Source organism: Bos taurus, chromosome 1 (assembly GCF_002263795.3).
Source record: "Bos taurus isolate L1 Dominette 01449 registration number 42190680 breed Hereford chromosome 1, ARS-UCD2.0, whole genome shotgun sequence".
Classification (NCBI taxonomy): Eukaryota; Metazoa; Chordata; class Mammalia; order Artiodactyla; family Bovidae; genus Bos; species Bos taurus.
This window is the reverse complement of record NC_037328.1, coordinates 71,958,842-71,986,214: the sequence shown is the minus strand read 5'-3', so window position 1 is coordinate 71,986,214 and position 27,373 is coordinate 71,958,842. Positions and strand designations below refer to the sequence as shown.

The following is a 27,373-nucleotide window of genomic DNA, read 5'->3' as shown; positions in this document are numbered from 1 at the left end:
GAGATCTCTTCAAGAAAATTAGAGATACCAAGGGAACATTTCAGGCAAACATGGTCACAATAAAGGACAGAAATGGTATGGACCTAACAGAAGCAGAAGATATTAAGAAGAGGTGGCAAGAATACACAGAAGAACTGTACAAAAAAGATCTTCACGACCCAGATAATCACGATGGTGTGATCACTGACCTCGAGCCAGACATCCTGGAATGTGAAGTCAAGTGGGCCTTGGAAAGCATCACTACGAACAAAGCTAGTGGAGGTGATGGAATTCCAGTTGAGCTGTTTCAAATCCTGAAAGATGAAGCTGTGAAAGTGCTGCACTCAATATGCCAGCAAATTTGGAAAACTCAGCAGTGGCCACAGGACTGGAAAAGGTCAGTTTTCATTCCAATCCCAAAGAAAGGCAATGCAAAAGAATGCTCAAACTACCACACAATTGCACTCATCTCACACGCTAGTAAAGTAATGCTCAAAATTCTCCAAGCCAGGCTTCAGCAATACCTGAACCGTGAAATTCCAGATGTTCAAGCTGGTTTTAGACAAGGCAGAGGAACCAGAGATCAAATTGCCAACATCCGCTGCATCATGGAAAAAGCAAGAGAATTCTAGAAAAACATCTATTTCTGCTTTATTGACTATGCCAAAGCCTTTGACTGTGTGGATCACAGTAAACTGTGGAAAATTCTTCAAGAGATGGGTATACCAGACCATCTGACCTGCCTCGTGAGAAACCTATATGCAGATCAGGAAGCAAGAGTTACAACTGGACATGGAACAACAGACTGGTTCCAAATAGGAAAAGGAGTACGTCAAGACTGTATATTGTCACCCTGCTTATTTAACTTCTATGCAGAGTACATCATGAGAAACGCTGGGCTGGAAGAAGTATAAGCTGGAATCATGATTGCGGGGAGAAATATCAGTAATCTAAGATACACAGATGACACCACCCTTATGGCAGAAAGTGAAGAGGAACTAAAAAGCCTCTTGATGAAAGTGAAAGTGGAGAGTGAAAAAATTGGCTTAAAGCTCAACATTCAGAAAACAAAGATCATGGCATCTGGTCCCATCACTTCATGGGAAATAGATGGGGAAACAGTAGAAACAGTGGCTGACTTTATTTTTGGGGGCTCCAAAATCACTGAAGATGGTGATTGCAGCCATGATATTAAAAGACTCTTGCTCCTTGGAAGGAAAGTTATGACCAACCTAGACAGCATATTAAAAAGCCAGAGACATTACTTTGCCAACAAAGGTCCGTCTAGTCAAGGCTATGGTTTTTCCAGTGGTCATGTATGGATGTGAGAGTTGGACTGTGAAGAAAGCTGAGTGCCGAAGAATTGATGCTTTTGAACTGTGGTGTTGGAGGAGACTCTTGAGAGTCCTTTGGACTGCAAGGAGATCCAACCAGTCCATCCTAAAGGAGATCAGTCCTGGGTGTTCACTGGAAGGACTGATGCTGAAGCTGAAACTCCAATACTCTGGCCACCTCATGCGAAGAGTTGACTCATTGGAAAAGACCCTGATGCTGGGAAGGATTGAGGGCAGGAGGAAGGGGACGACAGAGGATGAGATGGCTGGATGGCATCACCAACTCAATGGACATGAGTTTGGGTGAACTCTGGGAGTTGGTGATGGACAGAGAGGCCTGGCGTGCTGCTATTCATGGGGTCACAAAGAGTCGGACACAACTGAGCAACTGAACTGAACTGAAAGGGTGTGAGGTGATACCTCGTCATAGTTTTGGTTTGCGTTTCCCTCACAAATTTTGATGTTGAGCATCTTTTGATGTGCTTATTGGCCATTCATATATCTTCCTTGGAGAAATGTCTATTGAAGTCCTTTTTTAATGGAATATTTTTGTTGTTGTTGTCTTAGGAGTTCTCTATATATTCTGGATATTAAGTCCTTACCAGATATGTGATTTGTAAATATTTTCTCCCACTCTATGGGTTGCCTTTTTATTCTGTGGATACTGACTTTTGATATACAAAATTTAAAAATTTTTATGAAGTCCAATTTACCTATTTTAAATTTTGTTACCTGCACATTTGGTGTCATATCCAAGAAATCATTGCCAGATTCAGTGTCATGAAGTTTTGCCCTATGTTTTCTTCTAAGAGTTTTATTGTTTTGGGTCTTACAAACGTGCAGGTTTTTGGTCCATTTTGAATTAATTTTTGTGTATGGTATTAGGTAAGGGTCCAATTTCATTCTTTTACATGTGGATATCTGGTTTTCCCAGCACCATTTGTTGAAAAGACTGTCCTTTCCCCTTTGAGTGGTCAAGGCACCCTTGTCAAAAATCATTTGACCATATGTATTAGGGTTTATTTATGGGCTGTCTATTTTATTCCATTGATCCATATGTCTGTCTTTATGCCAATACTAGGCTATTTTGTAGCTTTGTAGTAAGTTTCAAAATCAGTGAGTCTGAGTCCTCCAGTTTTGTTCACTTTTTTTGAGATTGTTTTGGCTATTTGGAATCCCTTGGGATTGCCTATGAATTTTAGGATGGGTTTTTCTATTTCTGTAAAAAACAAAATCACTAAGATTTTGACAGGTATTCGATTAGATCTTAAACTGCTTTGAGTAGTAGACGTTTTAACAATATTAAGTCATCTGATTCATGAACCCAGGATGTGTTTCCATTTATTTCTATTATCTTTCATTTCATTCATAAATGTTTTGTAGTTTTCATAGTGCAAGTCTTTCACCTTCTTGGTTGATTTAATTCCTAAGTATTTTATTCTTTTTTGATGCTATTGTCAATGGAGTTGTTTTTGTAATTTCCTTTTTAGGTCGTCATTGTTTATGTATAGAAATGCACCTGATTTTTGTGTGTTGACTTTTGTCCTGCTACTTTGTTGAATTCATTTTCAAGTTCCAACAGGCTTATATTTTTGTGGCATCTTTAGGGTTTTCTACATGTAAGATCATATCCTCTGCAAGCAAATAGTTTTATTTCTTCCTTTCCAGTTTGTATATCTTTATTTTTCTTGCCTAATTGCTACAACTTCCAGTAATGTAGAATAATATTCAGTAATATTGAATAGAAGTGGTTAGATTGCCCAAAATCAACTGCAGTTTACCATCCACTCATTCTCCTGGAAGTTGCAAGCCTTAACAGATTCTAGATTCTAACAGACAAGTTACATCAGACAGAGTCTGCAAGTGCACTGTCTGGGTGAGGAGACAGATTCCTGGTGCTTCCTACTCTGCCATCTTCCCAGAATCTTACATCAAGCTGTGTATTTAATATCAGTACTGCCCAGAATCTGGGCCAGTGTTTGTGGTTGGTTTCAATTGCTTTGCCAACAACTGGCTCATCTATTGCTTAAAACAGCTGATATCTTTTCCATTCTCTTCAGTGTCCCTTATTCTTCATAGCTTCATTCATTCATTCATTTGTCAAATGCTAATGATGTGCCTGACACTTTGTTAGATGCTGAAGAAGAGTGAGACCTGATCCCTGTCCCCAAGGAGCATTGTCCAGTGATGGGACCGTCATGCACAGACACAGCTGGAAGAATTAGAGTGGAGAGTGTTCTCAGTGTCGTGCAAAGAATGCTTAATGAGAACACATAGAAGGAAGGGGGGCTTCCCACATGGCACTAGTGGTTAAGAACCTGCCTGCCCATGTAGGAGACAGAGGAGACGCAAGGCAAGGATTAAATCTGGCATGACAGAAGGGGTGACATTTGTTCTGGGCCATGGAGAATGAATAATTCTGTCATAAATGGAGACTTGAGAGGAATAACCAGTCAGACAGAAGGAATAACCTAACCATATGCTAGGAAGCATGAGGCTCCACTGGGACTCATAAAGTAGAATTTAGGGGGCATGAAAGGAAGCACTGGCACATGAAGTTGCAAAAGTAATTAGGAGACAGTCATGCAACCATTACCACCATCCATTTTTAGAACATTTCCAGCTTTCAAAAATTTCCCTCTTTGATTATTTACACACCTGTCCACTCCTCCCTCTAGTCTTAGGTAGCCACTGACTTCTGTCTCTTTAAATTTGCCCTTTTGGACTATTCAAATAAATAGAATCATACAATAAATAGTCTTTTGTGCCAAGTTTATTTTACTTAGCATACTGTGTTTGAGATTCATCCCATTGTAGACTGTATCAGTAGTTCATCCCTTTTTACTACTGATTAGTATTTTAGTATATGAATATGCTACATTAAGGGCTTCCTGATGGCTCAGCGGGTAAAGAATCTGCCTGCAATGCAGGAGACACAGGAGAAGCAGGTTCAGTCCCTGGGTTGGGAAGATCCTCTAGAGAATGAAATGGCAACTCACTCTGGTATTCTTACCTGGAAAACCCAATGGACAGAGAAGCCTGGCGGGCTACAGTCCAAAGGGTCACAAAGAGTCAGACACAATTAAACGTGCAGGCACGGCATATGCTAAATTTAAAATTTTACTAATTGATAAATATTTGGATAAAAGTGTTTGGACTTTTGGCCTTTATGAATAATGTTGCTGTGAATATTCACATACATGTCTCCATGTAGATGTATTTTTACCTGGTTCCTTTTAGTGGAATTTGGACACCAACATCTGGGTATTAGATGTGATCGTTGCTAATGGGGCATTGCTTCTCCTTGATCACCTCAGTGGCCAAAGCTGGAATGTGTATATAATCATATACACATTTATATGTTCATATACTGTATCTATCTCCTACATACATTTCCTATAAATATTACACACACACACACACACACACACACACACACACACACAATTCATAAGGTTGTCCTGACTTATTCCAATTCATCACAGTAGCATTCTTCCTGCTCCCCTCATTCCGTATTTCTTTCTTCTTTTCCTGTAGTTAGAATGCTGACTCCCAACTATGTGGATATATATTAATTAATTTAATTAATCCTACAATACATACACAAATGCTTCAGAATTGCTACATTCATACACTACAAACAGCAAAGCTACTAAGTTGTTGTGTCCGTTTGTATCCTGTGAGAAGCAGGTGCCAAAACAGGATTAGATGTATTAAGAAATTGATTTAGGAAATGCCTGTAATGGCTAAAGAGAATGGAGGAGGAAGAGTCAGGGAAGTCCTTTAGACTGCAATGCAGGTCTTTGAAAAGAAATTGGAAGAGGATTAGGTAGGCAGAGGTCAGACTGCAGAACAGTCTGAGAGTCTCAGCTGGGATGATGGAGAGTCCCAAGGCAAAGGTTATTTGTTAGAGGAGACCTGTCTCAGGCAGGAATGGCCCAGTAGCTTCCTGTCATGCTTGGTCATTGGCTGAGAGCAGCCTAGGCACACATGGCCATGGCCATGGCATTCCTGCCAAAGTAGATCTGAAGGTGCAGCAGCACAGGACCTTCTCTTAGCTGCTCCCACAGCAGGTTATCCTGAAGGGAAGTCTGCTCTGGTCCCCACAGTGTAGCCTAAGATTTCTTTAAGTGTTTTTTAATCTGTTGATCAAAGGTATACAAAGTACTGTGTTTAAAAGTTACTTGGATTAATTAATATTATTATTAAATTGGAGTAGGAAATGGCAATCCACTCCAGTATTCTTGCCTGGAAAATCCCACAAAGGAGCCTGCCAGACTGCAGTTCATAGGGTCACAAAGAGTCAGACACAACTGAGAGACTGAGCATATATACATACATTATTATATTATTTATTTGAAAAAATAGTTTGATTCATTTATTTGTATTTTGTTCCTCCCTATTCTTCTTGATTTATTTAGTTTTAGAAGATGCAAACATTAACAAGGATCTAAAGCTAAAATTATTTAAAAAGGTAAACTCAAAGTAATGTTACTCCACCACCTCCTATTTTTTTCTACTCTATTCTTTCATTTCCACCTTCATAAACATTTGCGTACTGTATGCACTCATTTTTACCTAAAAAACTTACTGATATATCTTGGAAACCACCCCCATGTGAGTTCACAGAGATCTTTTTCACTTTTTTTAAACAGCATCACAGTGCTCCATATGTGGGTGGACCACAGTGGACTCCAACAGGTTCCTATATATTTACTAACATATAGGTTTTTTCCAATATTTTGCAATTATCAATAATGCGATAATGAAGAACTTTGTGAATAGGTATTTTTTTCACATATTGTTGGAAGTTTATCTTTAGGGTAAATTCCTAGGAGTGAGGTGACTCTTCAGTCAAAGGGTTAATGAAATACATCATCATTTTAAAAGATATCCCCCAATTTCCTATCATAGGGGTTGTGTAATTTTACATTCCCACCAGTAATGTATGAAATACCTGTTTCTACATACTTTCACCGATAAGAGTATGCTTTAAACTTTTGATTTTTGCCAGTCTGATAAATGAGAACTGTATCTCAGTATAGTTGTAATTTGTATTTCTTTTACTGTGAGTCGGAGAAGGCAATGGCACCCCACTCCAGTACTCTTGCCTGGAAAATCCCATGGACAGAGGAGCCTGGTGGGCTGCAGTCCATGGGGTCGCTAAGAGTCGGACACGACTGAGCGACTTCACTTTCACTTTTCACTTTCATGCATTGGAGAAGGACATGGCAACCCGATCCAGTGTTCTTGCCTGGAGAATCCCAGGGCCGGGGGAGCCTGGTGGGCTGCTGTCTGTGGGGTCGCACAGAGTCGGACACGACTGAAGCGACTTAGCAGCAGCAGCAGTTACTGTGAGTGCTTCTCTTGCTGGCCTTTGAAGTCATGACCCAGAAGCTGTACTTATGGCACCTGTGCTCTCTCTCTATTGGCCAGAGCTTAGTCACATGGCCTGCCTGCCTGCTAGGGAGGCTGGTGAATGTAGTCGTTATTCCGAAACAATATGTACCCTGCTTGAAGTCAGGGGTTTTACTGCTATAGAAGAAGCAAGAATGGGTATTAAGAACAACTCACTGTCTCTGTTCAGTGGGTGAAACATTTTTCTTCATTTTGAAGGCAGTAGGAACCCTGGGAAGGAATTTTTTTCACTAGGTTTAATATCTATAAAACAATATCCATGCAATGTAAAAAATTTCAATAACATAGCAAGCACAGGTAATAATTTGCACTGTCATGGTTTGAACATATTTCCAGATCAGAGAAGAGTTTGTCCTTTCAACGTTTATTTCTTTTGAATTTTGAAAGTAGTACAGATTCATAATAGACTCAAACAATATAGAAGTGTGTGATATGAAAAAGTAAAGCCTTTCCTTTCAGCTGTCTTGCCCCGCCCGTGTGCGCCTGGGCGTGCGAGCTCAGTCACGTCCGGCTCTGTGCAGCCCCATGGCAACTGCAGTTCATCTGTGCCCTTTATTTCTCGCTTTTGTCAGTGCAAACAAAGCCACAGTGAATAGTCTTGTACCTGGCTTTGCAGGCTTTCATTAGTGATTGTTAGAAAAAATTTCTAGATGTGAAAGTGCTAGGTGGAAAGATTTTAGAATTTATTCAAATCTACCAGATTGCTCCCCATAAAAGCTATACCAGGGCTACTCCCTCTAATGGTGAAGGCAGGGCTCAGAATGCCTCTGATCGGGCTTTTATCAGGGAATGCCAGCGGCCTCTCTCTTGGCACATCCATTGGTTACTTCTCAGGCCATTATCAGCAGCTTTGACTAAACAAACCACTCTTGCTTATAACGCTTTGTTTCTTGGTTTCATGGACACCCTGCTCTCTAGGTTTTTCTTCATCCCCTTTGCTGGCTTCTCCTTTGGCTCATTTTGTAATATTACAGTGCCCCAGTCTTGCTCCTCTTGTCTCCATGCTTCTAATATATGTGACAGATGCTCACAGATAACACATGCCAAGTGTCCTCACCTTCTGCCTTGAGGTGTGCTAGGCTGCCTAACAGTAAAATGCTGAGAAACCATGAAACCTTTCTGCTGGGATTAGCCCCTGACCTGCCTCAGTGTTGTAATAAATTGATATAAAAGAGGTTGGAAGTTTAGAGACGGTAGTTAGAGTATATTTTCCCTCTAGTCTCAAGTAAAATGAGGTGGGCTTCAGGGAGCTTACTTGGAGAGCTTACCTTTTGTGCCTTGGTGATTAGAGGTCACAAAATGGTGTGTTAATGTTTACCAAAACAAGTCTAAAAGCCTCCAGATGAGGCCAGAGTGGCTCATCTGGAAGCAGAGCGAACATAGCCCCAATGAGAGAGGGTTGTCCTTCCACCCAACCAGGACACTGCTGCCTGGATGTGGACAGTGGGAGAGTTGCCTGGAGACACCTTAAGGGTATGAGATGCAGTGAGACTCCTGAGAGGCTGTGTGTGATCCCGGACAAAGCGGAGTCCCACTGAAGCCCGGGCTGAGGGAGGAGACACCTCTGTAGAGGAGGGAGTGGTCCCGTGGAGGGATCTGTGTGGAAGTCACAAAAGTGTCCCAAGAAGGGAGGGCCATCTCTGGTGCGTCTGCTGTCCCAGGGCACCAGGAGCAGACGACGATGGCACCCCCACCCCCCAGAAGACTATGGTCTCACCCTTTCATTGGCCAGTCCCCACATCCAAGTCTGAAAGGGTCAGAGATTAAGGAACAGGAGACAAGGACGAGCTCGAAAATAGTGAGACGCACAGCTTCCAGCCCTGCTAGTTGGTACCCCACTCCCACACCCTACCCTGCCAGGCCCAGGTCAAGGCAGGCTCTAAGCTGGAAATAAGTTTGGGCATTCAAGCCAGGCTGTACTGGAGTTAGTGGATCAGTAGACTGAACCGGACTCTCTGCCAAAACAAAAAACTTCTCTGTTAATCTGGGAATGAATGCAAAAGTTACCAGACAAGTCTGGTAAAAAGTTACAAGTCTGCCTGAATGTTCATCCAGGGGTGGAAAAATAGCTTACAGATGTAGTTTAAAGGGATTACATAATAAATGGGTTTATCAAGAAACTGGTTACCCGGGCACCAACGCTGAAGGACCAAATGCTTGTCCCTAAGCAGCAAGACAGATGTGGACACACACAGAAACCCTGGAGCGAGGAGGTGGAATGATCCGGACAGTGCAGCCTGTGTCCTGGGACAGGAGGATCCAGAAGGGGACAGACTGCCAAGGGCTGCGGGCTGTGGGCTGAGGGGGTTGGGAAAAGGCTCCTTTGAACAGCTGAAGGCCAACCGACAGTCAGGGAAGCCAGACGTGGAGGCTGCTCAGAGGCTGATGAGGATGTGGGATGGCGTGGGATGGTGGGGCGGGGGGGCGGAGCGGGGGAGGCTTCTCTCCTGGGGGCCTGAATGCTGAGCTGGAAGCTGTGGTTTTCTCTGTGAGAAGGCTCTTAGCTGTCAAGCAGCCAAACTATGTTCCTGTGGGCACCCTAACCTGGATTGGGGGCCACCCTAACCCAGAGTGGGGTGGGGTTCTCCCCCGGGAGCTGCAGGGGCGTCGGCTTGATGCTAGCAAGAGGCACAGGAGAGGTCTGGAGTGGGGTTCTAGAGTTGTTTGTTGCATGATGATAGCAGGGTTAACAGAGGTCAGAGGAGGAAGAGCGCTCAGCGCCTGGTCATCTCAGCTGGAATCGTTCTATTGGAGCAGACGTCAGCGGCTCTCGGAGACTTGGGCCATGCAGACTCTATCCTCAGGGGCTTTTGAGGAGCCCTGATACAAAGACTGAATTAAAACAAGATAGGTGTTTTCCTGATGCCCGTCTGCCGTCTGTGGGAAAGAGAGGTGTCTGTGGGCAGCCCCTCCAGCCTCTGGACTTGAAGACAGCGTCTGGGCAGTTCTTCTCTGGTGGACTCCGGGGGGACAGCAGTAGGCGCTCACCCCTGTCTGTTCCCCGGAGCTGGAGCACCATGCCGATTAGGAAGACCGGCACATCCAGGGGTTCGCAGGGCAAGTCTTGGGCAAACCAGGCCTCACCCTTGCTGCTATGTGCAGTGGTGACTCTGATGTATCTGATGTTCCTGGTGCCAGGCAGGGCAGAGGCTCAGGGAGCCATGCCTCTGAGTCTTCCAGGGCCTCTGGGGAGGCTCCCTGGGTAAGTTGACAGTTTAGGGGTGAAAGAGATATTAGAGGGGGGTCAGCCTGATGTCCTGCCTGATGCCTGAGTTTTCTCTGTACCGTGTTCTCCCATCCCATCCAGACAGACCCCACATCCACCCTCATTGTCTGAACACCTCCAGGGTAGCCCATGCCATCTCCAGACTGTGAGAGTCACTCCTCGTCTTGAGCTGAATTTGACTTCCCTGCCCTGATTCTGTTTTCCGGGCTGCACAGGACAAGTGGGCCCCCTGCCATCCTGTTCTCCCAAGTCCTCTCCAGAGAGATTATCCTCTCCAGTCCTCTCCAGCCCTGGTAGACCAACGTGATAGAGAGCCTCCCCATTCTCTCCTCGGTCCCTCTGACATTCATGATGTGGGTTCTTCAGGCCTGGGGTTAGGGGCCTCCCGTTTCAAACCACTGATGGCACTCAGCCCATCTTGTAGAGAACTTTGCACCACAGCCATCCTCACGCTCCCTGCTCTGGCCTTGCCGGGGATGTTTGTTCAGTACCAGATGGAGCCCAGGCCAGCCCTCGGCTGAGTGACTTTTCTCAGTGGTCCATGGAACAGGGAGGCATCTCTCCGTCCCTTCGTCTTCTGGCGGCTACTCCTGTCCTCTCCTAAGATTCATCACTGTTCCGTGGGCCACTGAGAAAGGCCCACAGACGGGAGGACTAAGGAGATAGTGCATTTCAGACAGCACAGTGTGAAGCACAGTAAACAGTAGGTGATGTCTGCTTTATTCAGATCCTGCGTCTGCTCACCGCTGCCCGCAAGCAGGCCCTTGCCTGATGCTCCAGCCTCACGTCCCACCACTTCCTCTACCTCTGCTGTGCCTTCAGTGGCTTGTGGTAGGACCGGAGTTGTCCTCTTCAGGAAGTGCCTGGTCCCCAGGCCCCCCTCTGGTTCATGTCCTCGACTGGCACTGCTTTTGGAGGCCCTTCCCTGCCCGCCGCACTTTCTGTGCAGCCTCCTGCCTCCCACAAGCTTTCACGCAGCATAGTTGCCCAGTCTTGTCTGCTCACACATCTGCCTCCTTCCTTAAAACGTGACTCTTTGAGGACAGAGGCTGTTATTTATTTTCACGTCTGTTAGTAGCACAGTGCTTGAACATGAGAGAGGCCCAAGACATGAGTGCTGAGCGAGTGACACTTTTCTCTTGTTTAATAATACTTGAATTTGCATAGTGCTTTGTCATTAGGAAGGTTTTTTTTAAAGCGAGTTCCTCATGCCATTAACCCGAGAAGGTCAGTGCAGGTGGCGATGCCCTTGGAAATAGCTGTGTCTGGAAAAACTGGGCCCCTCTTAAGGGATGCACCTGAGCGCACAGAGCCTGGTTCGTGACCCAACTGCAGTTGCAGCCTGGCTCTGGTCAAGCTGGTGTGACTGGCTCTTGGCTTAGAGCAGAGGTGACTGACTGGCAACCTGCTGGTCACACGCAGCTGTGGGTGTGCTTTGGCATGCAGTGGCTTTTTTTTTTAAGGGTAATTTTTCTAACACTTGGAACATTAGGAGATCCTAGTTACTAGCTTAAAAATCTAAGCATCTGGCAGCCCTGGGATTGCATACCCACATGGACAACAGCTGGCGGGGTGAGAGGGCGTGTGCTCCGTTCCTGAGCCCCACTGTCACCACTGTCTGATCCCCACATGCCTGGCCCCGGTCCGTACTGGGTTTGCGACCTCTGCTGGGAGACAGCATCCTGCCGGGGGGCTTTGGGGGCTTGTGTCTGAGGCACTTAGTTTGGCATTTGATGTGCCACTGTGCTCAGGGGTTGACTAGAACCATTTACTGGTGGAGCAGGTCCAGGTGGGGCCCCAAAGACCACCCTCTGCGGCTGTTAATACGCTGTGCACAAGCCCCAGGCTTTGGTTGGGACCGGGGGCAGTTCCCTGCCTTGGCCCTAGTCCTCATCCCGCAGGCTGGGTAGGAAGGAGGCGGGTGCGGCAGCTCCTCTCTTCTCCCCAGGACAAAGGGAGTGATGGGGTCAAAGAGCTGGACAGCATGAAGAGTGATCGCTTAAGAACTGTCCAGCTCAACGTCTGCAAAAGCGAAGAGGTGGATAAAGCGGCGGAGGTCATCCGCTCAAGCCTGGAGGACCCTGAGAAAGGTAAGGGCGCCTTGGGGCAGTGGGGGTGGCTGTTCTGAGGGGACCCTCCCCAAACACCCCCTTCCATATGCTAACATCCTGCCAAAAGACAACTTTTCTCTTGTTGGGCTCTTCATCCTGCTGCAGAGTGGAGGAAATAGGTTAAATTTCACACTGCACTGAGGCCATACAGACCAACCCAGCCAGTCCTCACTGAGTGCAAGCTCTGGGAGCTGGGCTGATGCTGGGGACACAGAGATGGCCAAGACACAGCCCCTGCCCCAGGGACCTCACAGTTCACTGGGGAGTTGACCCAGATAATCTCCATATCCCCTTTTGGAGTGCAACATGGGATGGGCTGGGGGAGGGTCAGCCAGGGCAGATTGGCAGAGTGCAGGACAGGACGGGCATTCCAAGTGGGAGGGAGAGCGTGAACAGTGATGGGGAGCACACAGGCTGTGCTGAAGGGCAGCCAATCAGGGTCAGGCTGGCGGTTGTGTTGGCAGCACATGAGATCAGGCAGGGAGGTCATGCTTGGGTCCCATGTGAAGGAGCGTGACTGCTCTCTTGAGGGCGAGGGGAGCCACTGAAGCGGCTTTGCTGTGAGGAATGACCTGCTCAGACTTGTAGTCTGGGGATGGTGGTGGCATTGTGGAGGGGAGAGCGTGAGTGTGAGCCTCCTGAATTAGTACACTGGGTGTTGGAAAAGAGGAGGCACCAGATTTAAGGAGTATTGCGGAGACAGAGCCGGCTGGACTTTGTGTGTCGAGATGAGGTAGAGGCGAGAGGTCTGTATCCTGGACAGCTGCTGCCCCGCACTGGAGGAGCAGCCGAGGGATGGTAGATGCTGACATGCCTATGCACACACCCCCTTCCCCAGAAGTCTGTGGGCTGCAAATCAGGTGTGCATGGTTGGAAGTGAGACTAGGAGTGGAGGAGATGCAAGGAGGAACTCCTGGAGAACAGAAGCAATTTGGGGCCACGGAAGAGAAAGACATCTCTCAGAGAGGTTTGGTACAGTGCCCCAGAAGCTAAGGGAACAGAAAGTTGGGGGCCCATCGCCAACAGGGTCACATGCTGCAGAAAATTCTGTATTGTAAGAACTCAAGTGCCCTCCCGGTCCAGGCCACAGAGGACCTTGGTGGGAGAGGCTCTGTCGTATAGCAGAGGGGAGGGGACATGGCTCTTGCAGTGGGACGGTGCTGCATTCTGGTTCTGTCACTTCTTCCAGGACATTTACCTTTGAGCTTCCTGTCAGCCCAGGTGAAAAGGGGGTGCCTTATTCAGCCCTCTGCCATCCTGCAGAGTAGGGTGGGGCAGCTCTCTGAGCCATTACTTCAGTCGGTGGTAGGGAGTAGGCAAGTGAGTGGGTGACCCAGGCCAGTGCTGGCCGCACTGCTGAGCATTTATCAGTCAGGTGGAGATGCTGTCATCCCCCAGCAGTGACCCCAGGGGCTCCCATGCTGTGAGGCTCTCAGAGAAGCTATCACTGATACAGCACCTTGTCAGCCCAGGGCCACCCCCACCCCCACAGCAGGCCAGTCCCAGGCCCCTCTGCTCTCTGAGGAGAGGCCCGTGAGTTCCAGAACGCGCTGAACATCTGTTTAGTAATGAACAGGCAGAGCCAGGACTCCTGCCCCATTAAGCAAAGGCAGGATGGGTCCCACTGGGATGATTACCAGCTTGGAAGGTACAGCCTGCCTTGCCTCCTCCCCGGTGGTAAATCCTCCTCCTGCCCGCCTTCTCTGGGTTGCCTTCATAAATGATTAGGCTGGAAAACAGCTGCAGTCAGCACCATAAACCGACTTCATCACAGCCTGTGGGTTTGTGGTGATAAAACGGCCATGGAAAGGAAGGGTCAGGGTAGAACTGAGCACAGAACAGAGCTACACTGGGGTTGGGGGCTGCTCAGGACCCTGGTCCTTGTCCTCAGCCACCAAGACGTAGTCAGCTCTATCCCAATACTAGTCTGCCCAGTTAGCCTAACTGGGCAAGTTGGGGAGGACCCCGGGCTCCCCGTTGCCCTTGGATTGGGCTCAAATCCCAGCACCAACCCTGGTGCAGAAACCGTTCCCTGTTCCTTTTTCCACATGACGCATTCCTGCAAGGGCTGTTAAACTGCTCACCATCACCTTAATTAACCAGTACTGCATTTTTTGGAAAAAAAGATTTGAAGATTTTTTAGATCTGAAAAAGAAAATAAATCTGTCATATATGTGGCTGCCCAGGTCTCTCCCCTTTTCCCTTCCTTCGGCCCCCTCTCCCCCGACCGCCAACCCCTCATGGACGTCTTTTACTGGGCTGTTGTTGTTTATTATTAAGTCACTGAGCTGTGTCAGACTCTTTTGCGACCCCCTCCTGGGCTACACCCCGCAACTCTAGCCCACCAGGTTCCTCTGTCCGTGGGATTTCCCAAGCAAGAATGCTGGAGTGGATTGGCATTTCTTTCTCCAGGGGATGTTTCTGACCCCTGGATCTTTCTGACAAGGGCTTAAACCCTCGTCTTCTGCATTGACAGGCAGATTCTTTACCACAGAGCCACCAGGGAAGAAGCGTTTTTCTGGGTTGCTGCTGCTGCTGCTAAGTCGCTTCAGTCGTGTCCCACTCTGTGCGACCCCATAGACGGTAGCCCACCAGGCTCCCCCGTCCCTGGGATTCTCCAGGCAAGAATACTGGAGTGGGTTGCCATTTCCTTCTCCAATGCATGAAAGTGAAAAGTGAACGTGAAGTCGCTCAGTCGTGTCCGACTGTTACACAGTGCAAATTCCGCCCCCTCCTTCTCAGGCAATACTGTCTTTGACCACCAGATGGCGCCCTCCCTGAGCTTGCAGACCAGATGCCTTCCCTAAGTCTGTGGCCACTTTTGACTCACTCCACCGACCCACCTTGACTTCCCAGATGGCGCTAGTGATCAAGAACCCGCCTGCCAACATAAAAGACATGGGTTCGATCCCTGGGTTGGGAAGATCCCCTGGAAAAGGAAATGGCAACGCACTCCAGTATTCTTGCCTAGAAAATCCCATGGACAGAGGAGCCTGGCGGGCTACAGTCCATGGGTCTCAAAGAGTCGGACACAACTGAAGTGACTTAGCACACACACACACACCCATCCACCTCAGCAGGAACCTTCCAGGAGACGGTCCATTCTACCCACCCTCCGCCACCACCCCCAATTCCCCCAGCATGGAAGGCACGTTTTGATGGAGAGTCATCACATTTTGATGGCGAGTTTGACACCCTTCACCCTGGCTCTGTGGAACAGTTGCTGCTGAAGCCAGGAGAGCCAGTGGTGGTGGTAAGATGAAGGGGATTGTCAGGTTAGAGCTGGTGAGCCTTCTGCCACCAGCCCCTTTGCTCCCCCACAGGGACCTGAGGGACCGGCCATCCAGAGCCTGTGACCAGCCCTTCCTCCACCACCATAGGGAAAGGCCAAGCAAGTGGACCAACCTGCAGGCTGTGGGCATGGCCTGATCTTGAAACCACCTCTTACCTTGCATTCAGTAAACATTTATTGAGTGCTTACTGTGTTTGGTAGTGTGCTGAGCATGTGAAAGGGTGAGAGCTGGCAGAGGAAGTTTGTAGTTGGGCAAAATGGAAGTCAGTGGCTTCACGGCAAGACCTATGAGGATTATGCCATGGACAGGGAGGTCCCTACATCTGGGGTGTACTCAGTCTGGAAGTGAGAAGGCTGCAGTTGCTCTGGGCTTAGCCTCTTACTAGTGGTGTGAGCTTGGGTTTGTACCTTCAACCATGTGGGCCTCAGGGTGCCCATCTGTGAGGCTCACAGCTCGATCCAACCACAGCAGGAGCACTTTAGCAGAAGCTGCTCTCAGGCTGAGGGTCAGAACGGCTGAGCAGAGTTAGGACACTGTGGAGGCAGGAGGGGCCGTAATATCAGAGGAGTGGCAGACTGTCCAGGCTCAGAGAGGGCAGAGTCCTTGGCGGGGAGTGGATGACAAGTGTGGGAAAGGAGGCTCGCACATCCCACTCCAAAGGGAAGCAGAGGAGCAGGAAGTGGCTGACTGAGAAGGAGAGCCTGGTGGAGCAGTTCGGATCAGGATGGAGGAGGACAGCGACTGACAGGGAGACCTGGGAGAGCTTCTCCAACAACAGGGACCCAAACTAATGCTGTGGACACTGGAAAGAAGGCAGTGATTCTAGTAACCCAGCAGAGGAAGCCAACAGCAGCACGGGATTAAGGGCGAGAGCTATGTCCTCATGCAGACCTGGGTTCTACGCCATCCTATCCACTGATTAGCTGGGTGATGTTGAACAAGCTGCTTAACCTCTCTGAGCCTCAGTTGCTTCATCTGGACATGGGACAACTCAGTATCTATCAATTGGTTTTAAGGATCAGGTGAATGAATGGATACAACATGCTTAGTTCAGGGCCCAGCAGCCATCCTTTTGCTCCTTCTTGGTAATATTAAAGCACTCATGACTCATTAGATGCGGGGGAAATGACGGGGCTGGAGGAGTCAAAGATGACAGGGAAACTTAGCGAAGGGAAACTACTAGCAAAGCAGGCTTGAGCACTTGGTGGTTAGTTAGGGTGAGTTGGGGACCTGTGGGACCTTCGGATGAAAATGACCATCAGGAGGAGGGGTGCATGGGAAGTTACTCAGAGGTGGCGATGGGGCAGTTACAGGAAAGCAGCTGTCACCCAGACCAGCAGGAAGGTTATGAGTCTATTCAGAATGTTGACCAAGGACTCCAGGGCTCTCCTGGGTGCACAGACTTGTTACTTATCGCATCATCGGAGCTGAAATCCAGGAGCACTGTGCTTCTACAGGTCAAGGGCAGTTAACCTTTTTTCATATCAGAGTCAGATGTAATTAATTTTTAGGTGGATAAAAGGGTGGTATGTATTTTATGTCATGTATACTGTCCATAGGAATCAAACACAAAGCAGCTGGAAACTTTCATGAGCATAAAGAAGATGAGGCTGCTTAAGCATCGTGTGTCACTGCATGACAGTTGCTCTAGGACAGGATCCTGGAGAACAGGTGGAAGAAGGGGGTCAGGGGAGATGAAGGAGGTGTGTGGGTATCAGTAGTGCTCACACCGGGGGCAGGCTGAGGCCAGAGAAGATGGCAGGGAATGAGGGTGGGAGAGATATCCCTAGCAAGGGGATGCCCTGGACACCCTGGAGCAGTGTGGGGCTGGGACCCAGACTGGCAGGAAAATGGGGAACTGGAGAGTGTAGCTCGTGTTCTCAGAAGCCTGGCCATGGAGGGAAGGAGAGCAGACAGTGGTGTGAGGGAGCAGCACGATTAAGAGAAAGTTCTTTGGGATATGAAACATGGTATTGATATTTACATTCATTCATTCACCTGACAAACACTTATTGAGCATCTAACGTGTACACTGTTGAAGGGAGGGAAGCATGGACGGGAGAGGAGTGAAAGTTGCATAAAAAGAAGGGTGGATGGCTCATGATGTGGAATGCAGTGGAGGGTGAAGTGTCAGCCTTGACAATTGGTGAGAGGCCTGCTCCTCCTGGGAAGAGGAGCGGGGCAGTGACTCCCAGGGGAAGGTCTGCGGGGGGTCGGGGGTGGAGGGGAGTGGCTGCGTCACCGTGAGGTCACTCATGAGAGCTGAGGGGGTGGCTTTGGCTTGGTCGCCATGGGGAGTGGAGGTGAGAGCGTCATGCGCACTTTGTTAACCGGCAATTTCCTTTCTCTAATAAATGCTCTTAGTTCTCTGTAATTGAAGGAGAAAGCACAAGAGGTCAGTTGCCAAAGCTTTAATTTGGGTAACACGGAAGGAAAGCAGTTAGAGACCAATTACTCTGTCATTTACACAAACTCACTTCCGTGATTAACTGGGGTGAAGCAGGCCTAAATTCCCACAGGAAGGGACAGCCCCCAGGAGGCAGCTCTGCTCGAGGCTACATCTTGGGAAGAAGCACTTTCATGGCCACGGGAGACTAAACCCTGAGGGTTTCCACAAAGAAGGGGCAGGGCCCGGCTGTCCTGAGGTTCCAGCGTGTCCAGTCCTTGTACCTGAAAAAACAGAACTCAGAGGGGGCCCCGCTGCACAAGGCTGCCCCTCGCTGTCTGTCTTGCCCCTCACTGTCTCGCCCTTCGCTGTCTCGCCCCTCACTGTCTTCACCCCTCACCGTCTCGCCCTTTGCTGTCTCGCCCTTCACTGTCTTCACCCCTCACTGTCTCGTCCCCTCGCTGTCTCATCCCCTCGTTGTCTGTCTGGTCCCCTCGATGTCTGTCTTGTCCCCTTGCTGTCTGTCTTGTCCCCTCGATGTCTCTTGGCCCTCATTGTCTCATCCCAGTTCAGCTCTGCCCCGGCCTCACTGGTCCCACTGAAGCCAGGCTTCCCTCTCAGGTCCTCTGTCTCCCTACCCATGAGAGTAATTATCAGACTAAGTGGACTCAGATGATCCTTCAAGTTGGTCTTGCAGGAAACAACCCAAGTACACTTGGAGAGTTTGCTCTGACCATGTACTAAGGCCAGTGGGATCACACAAGCCTGAGGGGTCTTTACTCCCTGCAAAGACCAGGTGTGTTCAGTGTTCATATTGATGACTGATGGCATATTGGTAGCTGACCACATGACATCCAGCCCATAGTGCGTGGTTCAGAGCAGAGAGCAGAGGATGGAGGAGTTGTTAGCACCTCAGAGTGGAGTCGGACTGGGGCCTGACGTGACTTCAAGGCTTGGCTGAGCCTCTGACTTGCTGTGTGACCTTGGATGCTATGTCCCCTCTCTGGTTCTCCAGAGAGGACTTGGCCTGGAGGACTCCCGAGGTTCCCCTGGTTTCTGGGAAGAGGGAGAAGATAAGCAAAGGCTCAGAGGCAGGAATGAATAAACAGGTGCAGGGTACAGGATGAGACTGGAGGGTAGAAGTGAGTAAGGTGAGGGGGCGCTCCGGGCTGGGGTCAGCAGGGCTGGGTTGTGAGGGATCAAAGTGGCTGCAGGGAGAAGCGAGATGAGAACTGGAAACTGTGGACTGAAGGGAGGTCACAGCTGGCACTTTAGACCTCGCCATCTCTGGTTATTCCTGGGTGACTCTAGAACATGACTTGAAAGCCTTGGACAAGAAGCTGCCAAGTTGTGGGGAAAAGGAATGAAAGTGCCTAGGAGGATGGGCTGCAGGCTGTCAGGTGATGCCTGAGGCTGAGCCCTGTGGTGACCCAGTTCTGTCCCCTCCGGTGCAGGCTTGTGGGGCCTGGTTAACAATGCGGGCATCTCGACGTTTGGAGACGTGGAGTTCACCAGCATGGAGACCTACAAGGAGGTGGCGGAAGTGAACCTCTGGGGCACTGTTCGGGTGACGAAAGCCTTCCTCCCCCTCATCCGGAGGGCAAAAGGTAAGGTGGAAGGGGACCTTCCTCCTGTCCTCTAGACCTGCTCTGCCTTTCCATCTTCACTCAGAATGGTAACAGGTCTCAGAGCACCCAGTACCCACCACCATCACTGGCTGAGCCCATAAACCCCAGGGGTGACGCAGGGCCTGTGGATGGTGGCCAGTGGGGGTGCCCTGGGCAGGGGGTGGAAAGGGATGTGTGGTTTTCAGACAGTAGAGCAGGTAAGAGGTCAGCATTCTACACCAAAGGCTAAAAGATTATAGCAGTAATCCTAGTCTGAGAACTTAATCTAGACAAATAACCACCCTTGTGCACAGAGCTTTGTGTATACATCATGTACTGACGGAGGTGTGCTTAAGTAAATGTTTGTAGATCCAGCCTATGGGTTACTATGCCATAGTTTAAAAATGAGACAATTGTGGTAGTAGTTGAAAATAATAATAATCAAGATTAGAAATTGGCAAAACAGACAAAATGCCCAAACCATGTTAGGTAGCCACATGTAAGCAAGCCACCTAAGAAGTCCTGGGCTCACATTTTCTCCCTACAGTAGCAAACAGTATGGCAAAAAGGGGAAGATCCATGCCCTCCGTCCCAGTGACCCAGCAGTGACAGGAGGGACCCAGAGAGCAGCTGTGCGGTTTTTTAAGAAAACGCCAACGTTTCAGCGACTTCCAAGTTGGAGGTTTCTGGAAGGTGTCTCCCCATAGTGCCCTGGTGGGGCCGTGCCTTGACTTACTAGGGGCATACCCAGTGCAAGGGGCTCTGTGGTCTGCCTGGCCTTCTGGGGAAGGCTGGATGGGCTCCTTCTCCACCTACTGCTCCAGGGCAGGCAGAGGCTGTGGCCACTCCTAGCGCCCCCAGGCTGGGCCTGTGGGAGAGCTTCTCTAGGTCCCCTCTCCCCTAGTGCCTGAAGCTCCGCTCAGTTATTGTCTGAGACCTGAAGGCACGTTTGGAACCCTGCCTCTGCCTGCTTGGCAACAGAGCCAGGCCAGGTAATAACAGTTTGGAGTTACTGGCAATAGGAGAACGTGGCAGGCAAGACAGAGCGGTTGCCCTTTATGTTGTGCCCTCCTGTTCTGCAAACCTACTTCTTTTTTCTCCTTCCCTATCCTGCTTGGACCCACCTGGCTACACAGGAAATACCAAGGATGCTGATGCTGATGCTGACCTGAGCTGGCCTCCACTATAAATGAGAAACCCGCCTGACCCTGGGTGGTTCAGAAGGCTGAGCCCCAGCCACGCAGGCTGCAAAAGAGGTCTCAGGCCAAGAGGCCGGGTTGTAATCAGGCCTCCTGAAACACGCCAGGCCCAGGCCCCCTGCAGGCAGGGCCCCATGAGCAGGTGTTTGCTGTCTTCCTCCACAGGCCGCGTTGTTAACATCAGCAGCATGATGGGCCGCATGGCCAACGTGGCCCGCTCCCCGTACTGCATCACCAAGTTCGGGGTGGAGGCTTTCTCTGACTGCCTGCGCTACGAGATGCACCCGCTGGGAGTAAAGGTCAGCGTGGTGGAACCCGGCAACTTCATCGCCGCCACCAGCCTCTACGGCGGTACTGAGCGCATCCAGGCCATCGCCAACAAGATGTGGGAGGAGCTGCCTGAGGTGGTGCGCCAGGACTACGGCAGGAAGTACTTCGATGAGAAGGTCGCCAGGATGGAGAGCTACTGCACCAGCGGCTCCACGGACACCTCTCCTGTCATCAAGGCTGTGACACACGCCCTGACTGCCACCACTCCCTACACTCGCTACCATCCCATGGACTACTACTGGTGGCTGCGGATGCAGATCATGACCCACTTCCCCGGAGCCATCTCCGACAGGATCTATATTCACTGACAAGTTTCGCCCTGGCCTCTGCTGGGGAGCCCTGGGTGTGGAGGGAGGGCCGGGGAGAGGCTTGAGCCATCACTTCTTGATGTCTCACTGGTGGATTAGGCCCATCCCAGGAGGACCCACCACCAGTCTGAGCATTAACTAGAGCAGGTAGCCCAGCCCAATTTGCATACCCAGTGAATGGCTCAGGCCTTCTCAGTTGGGGTGCAGAGTAGTGGGCAGGGCCCCCAAACCTCAGGGCAAACATGGTGCATCTGTCTTTCTGGAGTTGATTTTATACAAAGATTTTAGGTAGATATCTTTATGTTAACAACAGATTTATTATAAAATAGAATACAAATCCTTTATATTTTAAAGCCAAACACCAATTGAAAAAATATATCTCATTTGAGCCTTAAACCAGCCTCATAAGTTAAAAGGATGGGTTTTCTTTTGTACATGAAGCATTTTTGGCCCAAAGAGGATATGTGAATTGCCTTTTATTGCTTATAAGTCAATTTTGCTTATATTGATTTCTATAAAATACAAAGGTCCAAGGTGTGTGTTCCTGCCACTGGGGTAGAAATGTTTCACGGTTTATGTTCCGGGGCAGCTCTTCACGTTTTATGTTCCGGGGCGGCTCTTCACGTTTTATGTTCCGGGGTGGCTCTGGGGCCAGTCACTGGAGGATCCGGGATGAGCTCTGCACCCTCCTTGCCTGACCCGTGCACACCACGTGCCCACCGTGCACCTCTCTGCATGTCCTTGGTGTTGCTATGTGCAGCCTGCAGCCAGCGATTCAGAGCTGAGTGAAAGGGGTGGCAACATTCTGGAGATTTACATTTGAGATTTCTCCAACCTGTTTTAGGACAAACGTGTGGAGGTGCTCAATGGCTAAGAGGTGGTTTGTTTCTAGTTTGGATCCGCTTGGTTCTGCCCAGGGCGGGATGCATGTTGATGGGGCATCTTTGGCAGGAGCTATGACAGATAGGATGGGCACTGTGGCATCTTCTCCCCTGGGTGGGTCCAGGTTCCCTGTCTGTCTCATGTGGTGCTTGCACACACACCTGTTCTATGGCACTCCAGCGTGGCCTTCAATGACAGCTCACCTTCCAGCTGTGGCCTTATTTTTAATTAAGCCAGGTCACTGACAAGTAGAGTTTGTGTTATCACTTCTTGGGTTTGGCTTTGAAGGCTAAACTCATAGTATCCCTGAAATTGTCCAGAACCTGCATGTTTGGACCAGAACCAGGCACCACCCTTCTCTAGGTAGCTGCAGACCTTGAGACAGGGCCCTGAGTTCCAGCCCTGCAAATCAAACCAGCCCTTTTGCCTCGCCCTGAAAGGGCCAGGCCTGCCGCTAGAGGGCGCCCTGCCTCCTTCACAGCCGGAGTGGCCTCAGCTCCCGATTTGGGAGTTTCCACCGAAGCCTGAGGTCTCAAAGGGCTGGTGCTTCCCACCTTGGAAGCACTCTAGGCACAAAGATACAAAGCCCCTTTAGAAACAGTGTTCCTGCTCTTCTAGTAGTTTCCTGGATTAAACATGGAATCTGGTTCCATAAGAAGGCAGAACCTGGGCAGCTGGAACCTGCCACAGGGCTCAGGCAAAGCCAAAGAAGACCGGGTCTCACAGCCTTTGAATTCAGCTTACCTGTTAGGGATTCGTCCCCTCTGTGGTCAGTCAGGGATGCCCTGCCCAGCTCACTGTGTGGGTGACAGGTGGGCAGGGAGGCTGAAACCCTCCAGAAACACTGGGAGGGACACTTGATGGCCATTGCCTTTCCACAACAAGAAAAGCTTTTTGAATCACAGAACTTGCTTTTCAGAATCTCATTTTTTATATCTTGGGAGATTTTTGTCCATGCCTAATTTTATTTTATTTTTTTTTCATGCCTAATTTTATTAAGGAAAAATGTATGCAAAAGTTGTTCATGTGCATGGATGCCTGGGAACTGGCAGGAAAGGGAGATGGTCACATTCTGTGGGTCAGGATCAGCAGTAAACCGGACACTGGAGAAGCCACGTCTGCGTCTGGGACCTCCAGGAGTAAGTCAGAACTGCTAGGCTGCCCTGCAGGCCACCCTGATTTTTAATTTTTATCCCAGTGATTGAAAAACCCAGAACAACTTCCCTCCAGATGACCTCAAAGCTAATTAAAACCTGATGTGAAGAACTGACTCATTGGAAAAGACCCTGATGCTGGGAAAGATTGAAGGCAGGAGGAGAAGGGGACGACAGAGGATGAGATGATTGGGTGGCATCACTGACTCGATGGACATGAGTTTGAGTAAGCTCCGGGAGTTTGTGATGTACAGGGAAGCCTGGCGTGCTTTAGTCCGTGGGGTCGCACAGAGTCAGACATGACTGAGCGACTGAACTGAATTAAAACCTCACAATTACCATTCACCTTCTGGTGGCTGAGTGCCTCCTTGAGGGCAGGTCTAGTTTTGATCCTTTACAAGAGGCAACTGAAGTGGGCAGAATAGAGGTCTGTTCCCCTTTTACAAATGACATTAGAGACCCAGAGAAGGGAAGTGACTCGCCCAGCATCACAGTGGGTCTGAGCAGATCCAGGGCCAGCACAGAAGTCTCCTGAGCAGTGCTGTTCATCATCACCTCACCCTGTGACCCCAGGGACCTGGGAACTAGGTGGGCAGGTCAGGGGCACCTGGTACCCAGACCCCTACTGCCTGTCAGCAGATCTGCCCCTTCTTGTGGGGGTGGGAGTGTGGGGCTGCCACCTGCTCCCACTGTCCGGGGCTGCTTAGGACTAAAGACATCTGCTGATGCTGCCTTGGATAGGAGCATTGTCTCTGGCACCCTCTTCTTGGAAGGGTTTGCTCAGTCAGTGAGGCCTGAGGACGTGTCTCCAGTTGTGTGTTCAGGCCCAAAGCTCTGGGCCTGGTCCTCTTGGAGTATAGTCCCATCTCCCAAGCAGCAGGGACCCACACAGGGCCCTGGGCCAGGAACCAGGCATTCTTGTCTCATGGGATCTTCTCAAGGGGTGTGAGGTGAGGGGGAGGGGGTGAGTCCTGCACCCCAATCCCATGGTGTAACCTTGAGCCAGCAGTAGCTCTGGATCCCAGGCCTTACTGAGGCCTGAGGCAAGAGGAGGGGAAGCTGCAGACAAAGCCTGGCCCTGGGGAGCAGGGTGCTGGCTGGGCTTGGCCTGCACCCAGGGTTTGGTGCAATAGTACCTCTGTCTGTGGGGACAGGGTCCTGTGCCTTCAACTGCCCCTCCCTTGATGGCTGGAGGCTGGGTGAGGGCTTTCTGCAAGATGCTCCTGACAGCGCCTTGTTATGGAACACGGGCTGTGCTTAACATTCCACCCAGGGCCAAGGGCTGTGCAAGCAGGTGACAGACCAGCCTGGCCCTGCCTGCCATGAGCTGCTCAGAGTGCCCCTGCTGCCCAGGGCAGGGGGCCTGCTCACTTTGCTCACTTCCTGTATTTCAAGTGGGGCCTGGCTCTGCAAACTTGTACGGAGCTCTTCTGTTGCAGGTGTGGATGCGAGCAAGCAGAGGCTCCCTCAGCTTGGGTAGAGCCAGGCCTGGGCTGTCAGAGCACAAGCCGGCCCATCTGTGTGGTGCTGGGCCCGTGCACAGCCAGCTCAGCCCCTCCCCTCCTCCAATTCTCTCAGCAGCACTGGGAGGTAGCCAGGGTGGGGTTATTATCTCATTTTATACATGAGGAAACAGACTACCCCAAGTCTCTCACCAAGGGAGGGATAGAACCAGGCGGCCAAGTCAGATCTAACCTCCAGCCCGGAGTTAGTGATGCATGGAAAGCAGGGCAGATGGCACCCAGATCTAAAATAAGGAGGGGGAAAAAATACCTCAATTACGTAACACTGAGAAAGACCCATAGGCATGTGCACGGTACAACCACACGTGCTGCCCCGTGAGCCGTCTCCTCCTTCCTCCCCCATCTTCTTCCCTCTCCCAGGCTCCGGGCACTGCTCCCTGGAAGGGGTTTTGCTGGAGGAGCCCTCAGTGGCCCTCCGAGGGAATCTGCCTGGCCTGGCTCACAGTGCCCCGTCCCGGGCCTCTCTGAGGGTGTGCTCCAAGAAAACCAACACCTAACCTTGAACAGAAACACATTCAGGAGCTGCCCTCAGAGGGCATGAGGTTGTGTGAGCACAAGGCTTGAGAACCCTCAGATATGGATCTGCGTCAGGGATGGTTGTGGGACTCTGGTGCTCAGTTGTAGACCAAGCAAACCCGGAGCATCTAGGCCCATCTTGATGTGTGTGGGGACTGAGGAAGGTGGTTTGTGACATTTGTGGCTTCAGAAGTCTAGGGTGAGCACCTACTAGGCTGGGCCCATAGCCTGGGCTTAGGAATGGGAAGGCTGCCAGGACCGTTGGAACCTCAGAGAAGGAAAAGAGACTCAGCCATCATCCTGCATGACTCCCAGCCTCCAGGCAGCTGGCCAGGCTTTGAAGCCCTTCAGTGACAAATTTCTCCTTACTTCCTAAGACAGCATTTCATTGGTTAGGGAAAATTTACCTGAAGACCAAGCTGAAACCTACCACCTGTGACATAAGTCCTTTGACACTTGGCCATGACCCAGAACGGCACAAAACACTGGGTTGGAAATGGCCAAGTCAGGTTCAAGAGCCAAGGTCCCTCACTTGACAAGGTTTCCATACTCTTCACTGTTTGAGCAGAAGGTTCCAGCTGTGGTTATTCCGTCTCTCATTCTTGATGACACACAGCAGGCTGAATGGTCACCTAAGTCCCCTCAAGCAGCAAGAAATCTGAGGCAGGTTTTAATACATCTGTTGAGATGCTGACAATTTCTTACACACACGTGCCGCCTCACAGCTCATCTCTCCTCTGATCCTCATAAATGGCTTAGGAGTTAGGCAAGGCTATTGTTCCCACTTTACAGATAAGGAAACTGAGCTCAGAGAGGTGGAATGTTTTGCTTAAAATCACAAAGCCAGGAAGTGGGAGAGCCAAGGCAGAAATCCAGGCCTGGCTTCCATCCCTTGGACCCCTTCCTTTATGCCAGGCTGCCTCAGCTTCTCTATCAAGGCCCTGGAGCTGGGCTGGACCACTCACACAAAGGCTGGTCATATAACCTGTGAAGGAACGATGGGTGGGGAGCATTAAACTCAACTCTCTCCCAGCCCAGTTTTGAAGATAGCAGTAGGGGGAGGGAGGCCGAGTATTCCCCAAGTGTCACTGCTAGTGTGTCCATTGAGTCTGGATCTGCCCCTGGTCTGGACTCTCGGAGAGGGGCCTGAGGTGGAGAGACCAGGGCCAGGAGGTATTCCCAGGGCTATGGCTGGGGACCCCCGGACTCAGCACCGATGACATGCATGACAGCAGAGAGGATGTGAATGGGGACTGACCTCTGGGGATGCTGGAGACCAGAAACTCCTTGTACTGTTCTCTCAGTGAGACTTAATTACTCTATAAAATGTGAGGCTGCTCCCACTTATCAAATTATAGATGAGCTTAATTACAGTTCACTGAGTAACCACACTGGGTGCCTTCAGAAATAGCAGTGGGCTGATTGCCCTTCTCAGCCTCAGCTGTGGTCACCTGGGTTTCAGGAGGAAGTGCCCACTGTTTCCAGATCTCAGTGCTGTTCAGCTCGGCTATCAGCTTTCAGAAGGAACTGTATGCCAGGACAGGTCAGGCATGCTCCTGTCCTGACCACCACCTGGCTGGGCCTGCTTGTGCTCTGCTGGGCCAGCTCTGTTCAACTGCTGAGTTGTTTATTCTGCCAGGGCCCCTCTCTCTCCTACTTGTATTGTTTTCTGACTAAATATTTTGGCTCCTAATATCTGACCCAAAGTGTGCAAAGTAGTGCAGGACAGGCCTTAAGAGACAAGGAAAGAACATGGTACTGGATGAGAAAACACATGTTATGGAGACTCAAGGGCACATTCAAGGAAACAAGTAAATAGCAGCCAGGCCCCTAGGGATTGGTGAAAGGTCTGTGACATTATGAAGGCACCATAAACTTCCCTGAGGGCTGGCAGGACTGACGGACTTGTTGCAGTGGAAGAAACCAGTGGAAGGCATGATGTGATTTCAGGGCCTTTGATGGGAATGGATTGAAGGTGGGAGGAGAAGGGGACAACAGAGGATGAGATTGTTGGATGGCATCACCAACTCAATGGACATGAGTTTGGGTAAACTCCGGGATTTGGTGATGGACAGGGAGGCCTGGCGTGTGCAGTCCGTGGGGTCGG

At 49.9% G+C, this 27,373-nt stretch overlaps 1 protein-coding gene across 4 annotated transcripts in view; it reads left to right on the top strand.

The window, feature by feature from the left end:
• The window catches only part of BDH1 (3-hydroxybutyrate dehydrogenase 1), a 36,070-nt gene extending 14,346 nt beyond the window's left edge, over nucleotides 1–21,724 (top strand). For 3 of the 4 annotated variants that reach the window (XM_005201504.5, XM_059885321.1, XM_005201505.5), the window contains exons 5-7: nucleotides 11,906–12,047; nucleotides 19,202–19,354; nucleotides 20,719–21,724. In XM_005201504.5, coding sequence (XP_005201561.4) covers nucleotides 11,906–12,047; nucleotides 19,202–19,354; nucleotides 20,719–21,191 — 768 coding nt within the window. In that variant the 3' untranslated portion in view covers nucleotides 21,192–21,724. 4 annotated transcript variants of the gene reach the window in all.
• Nucleotides 21,725–27,373: the final 5,649 nt, after the last annotated feature.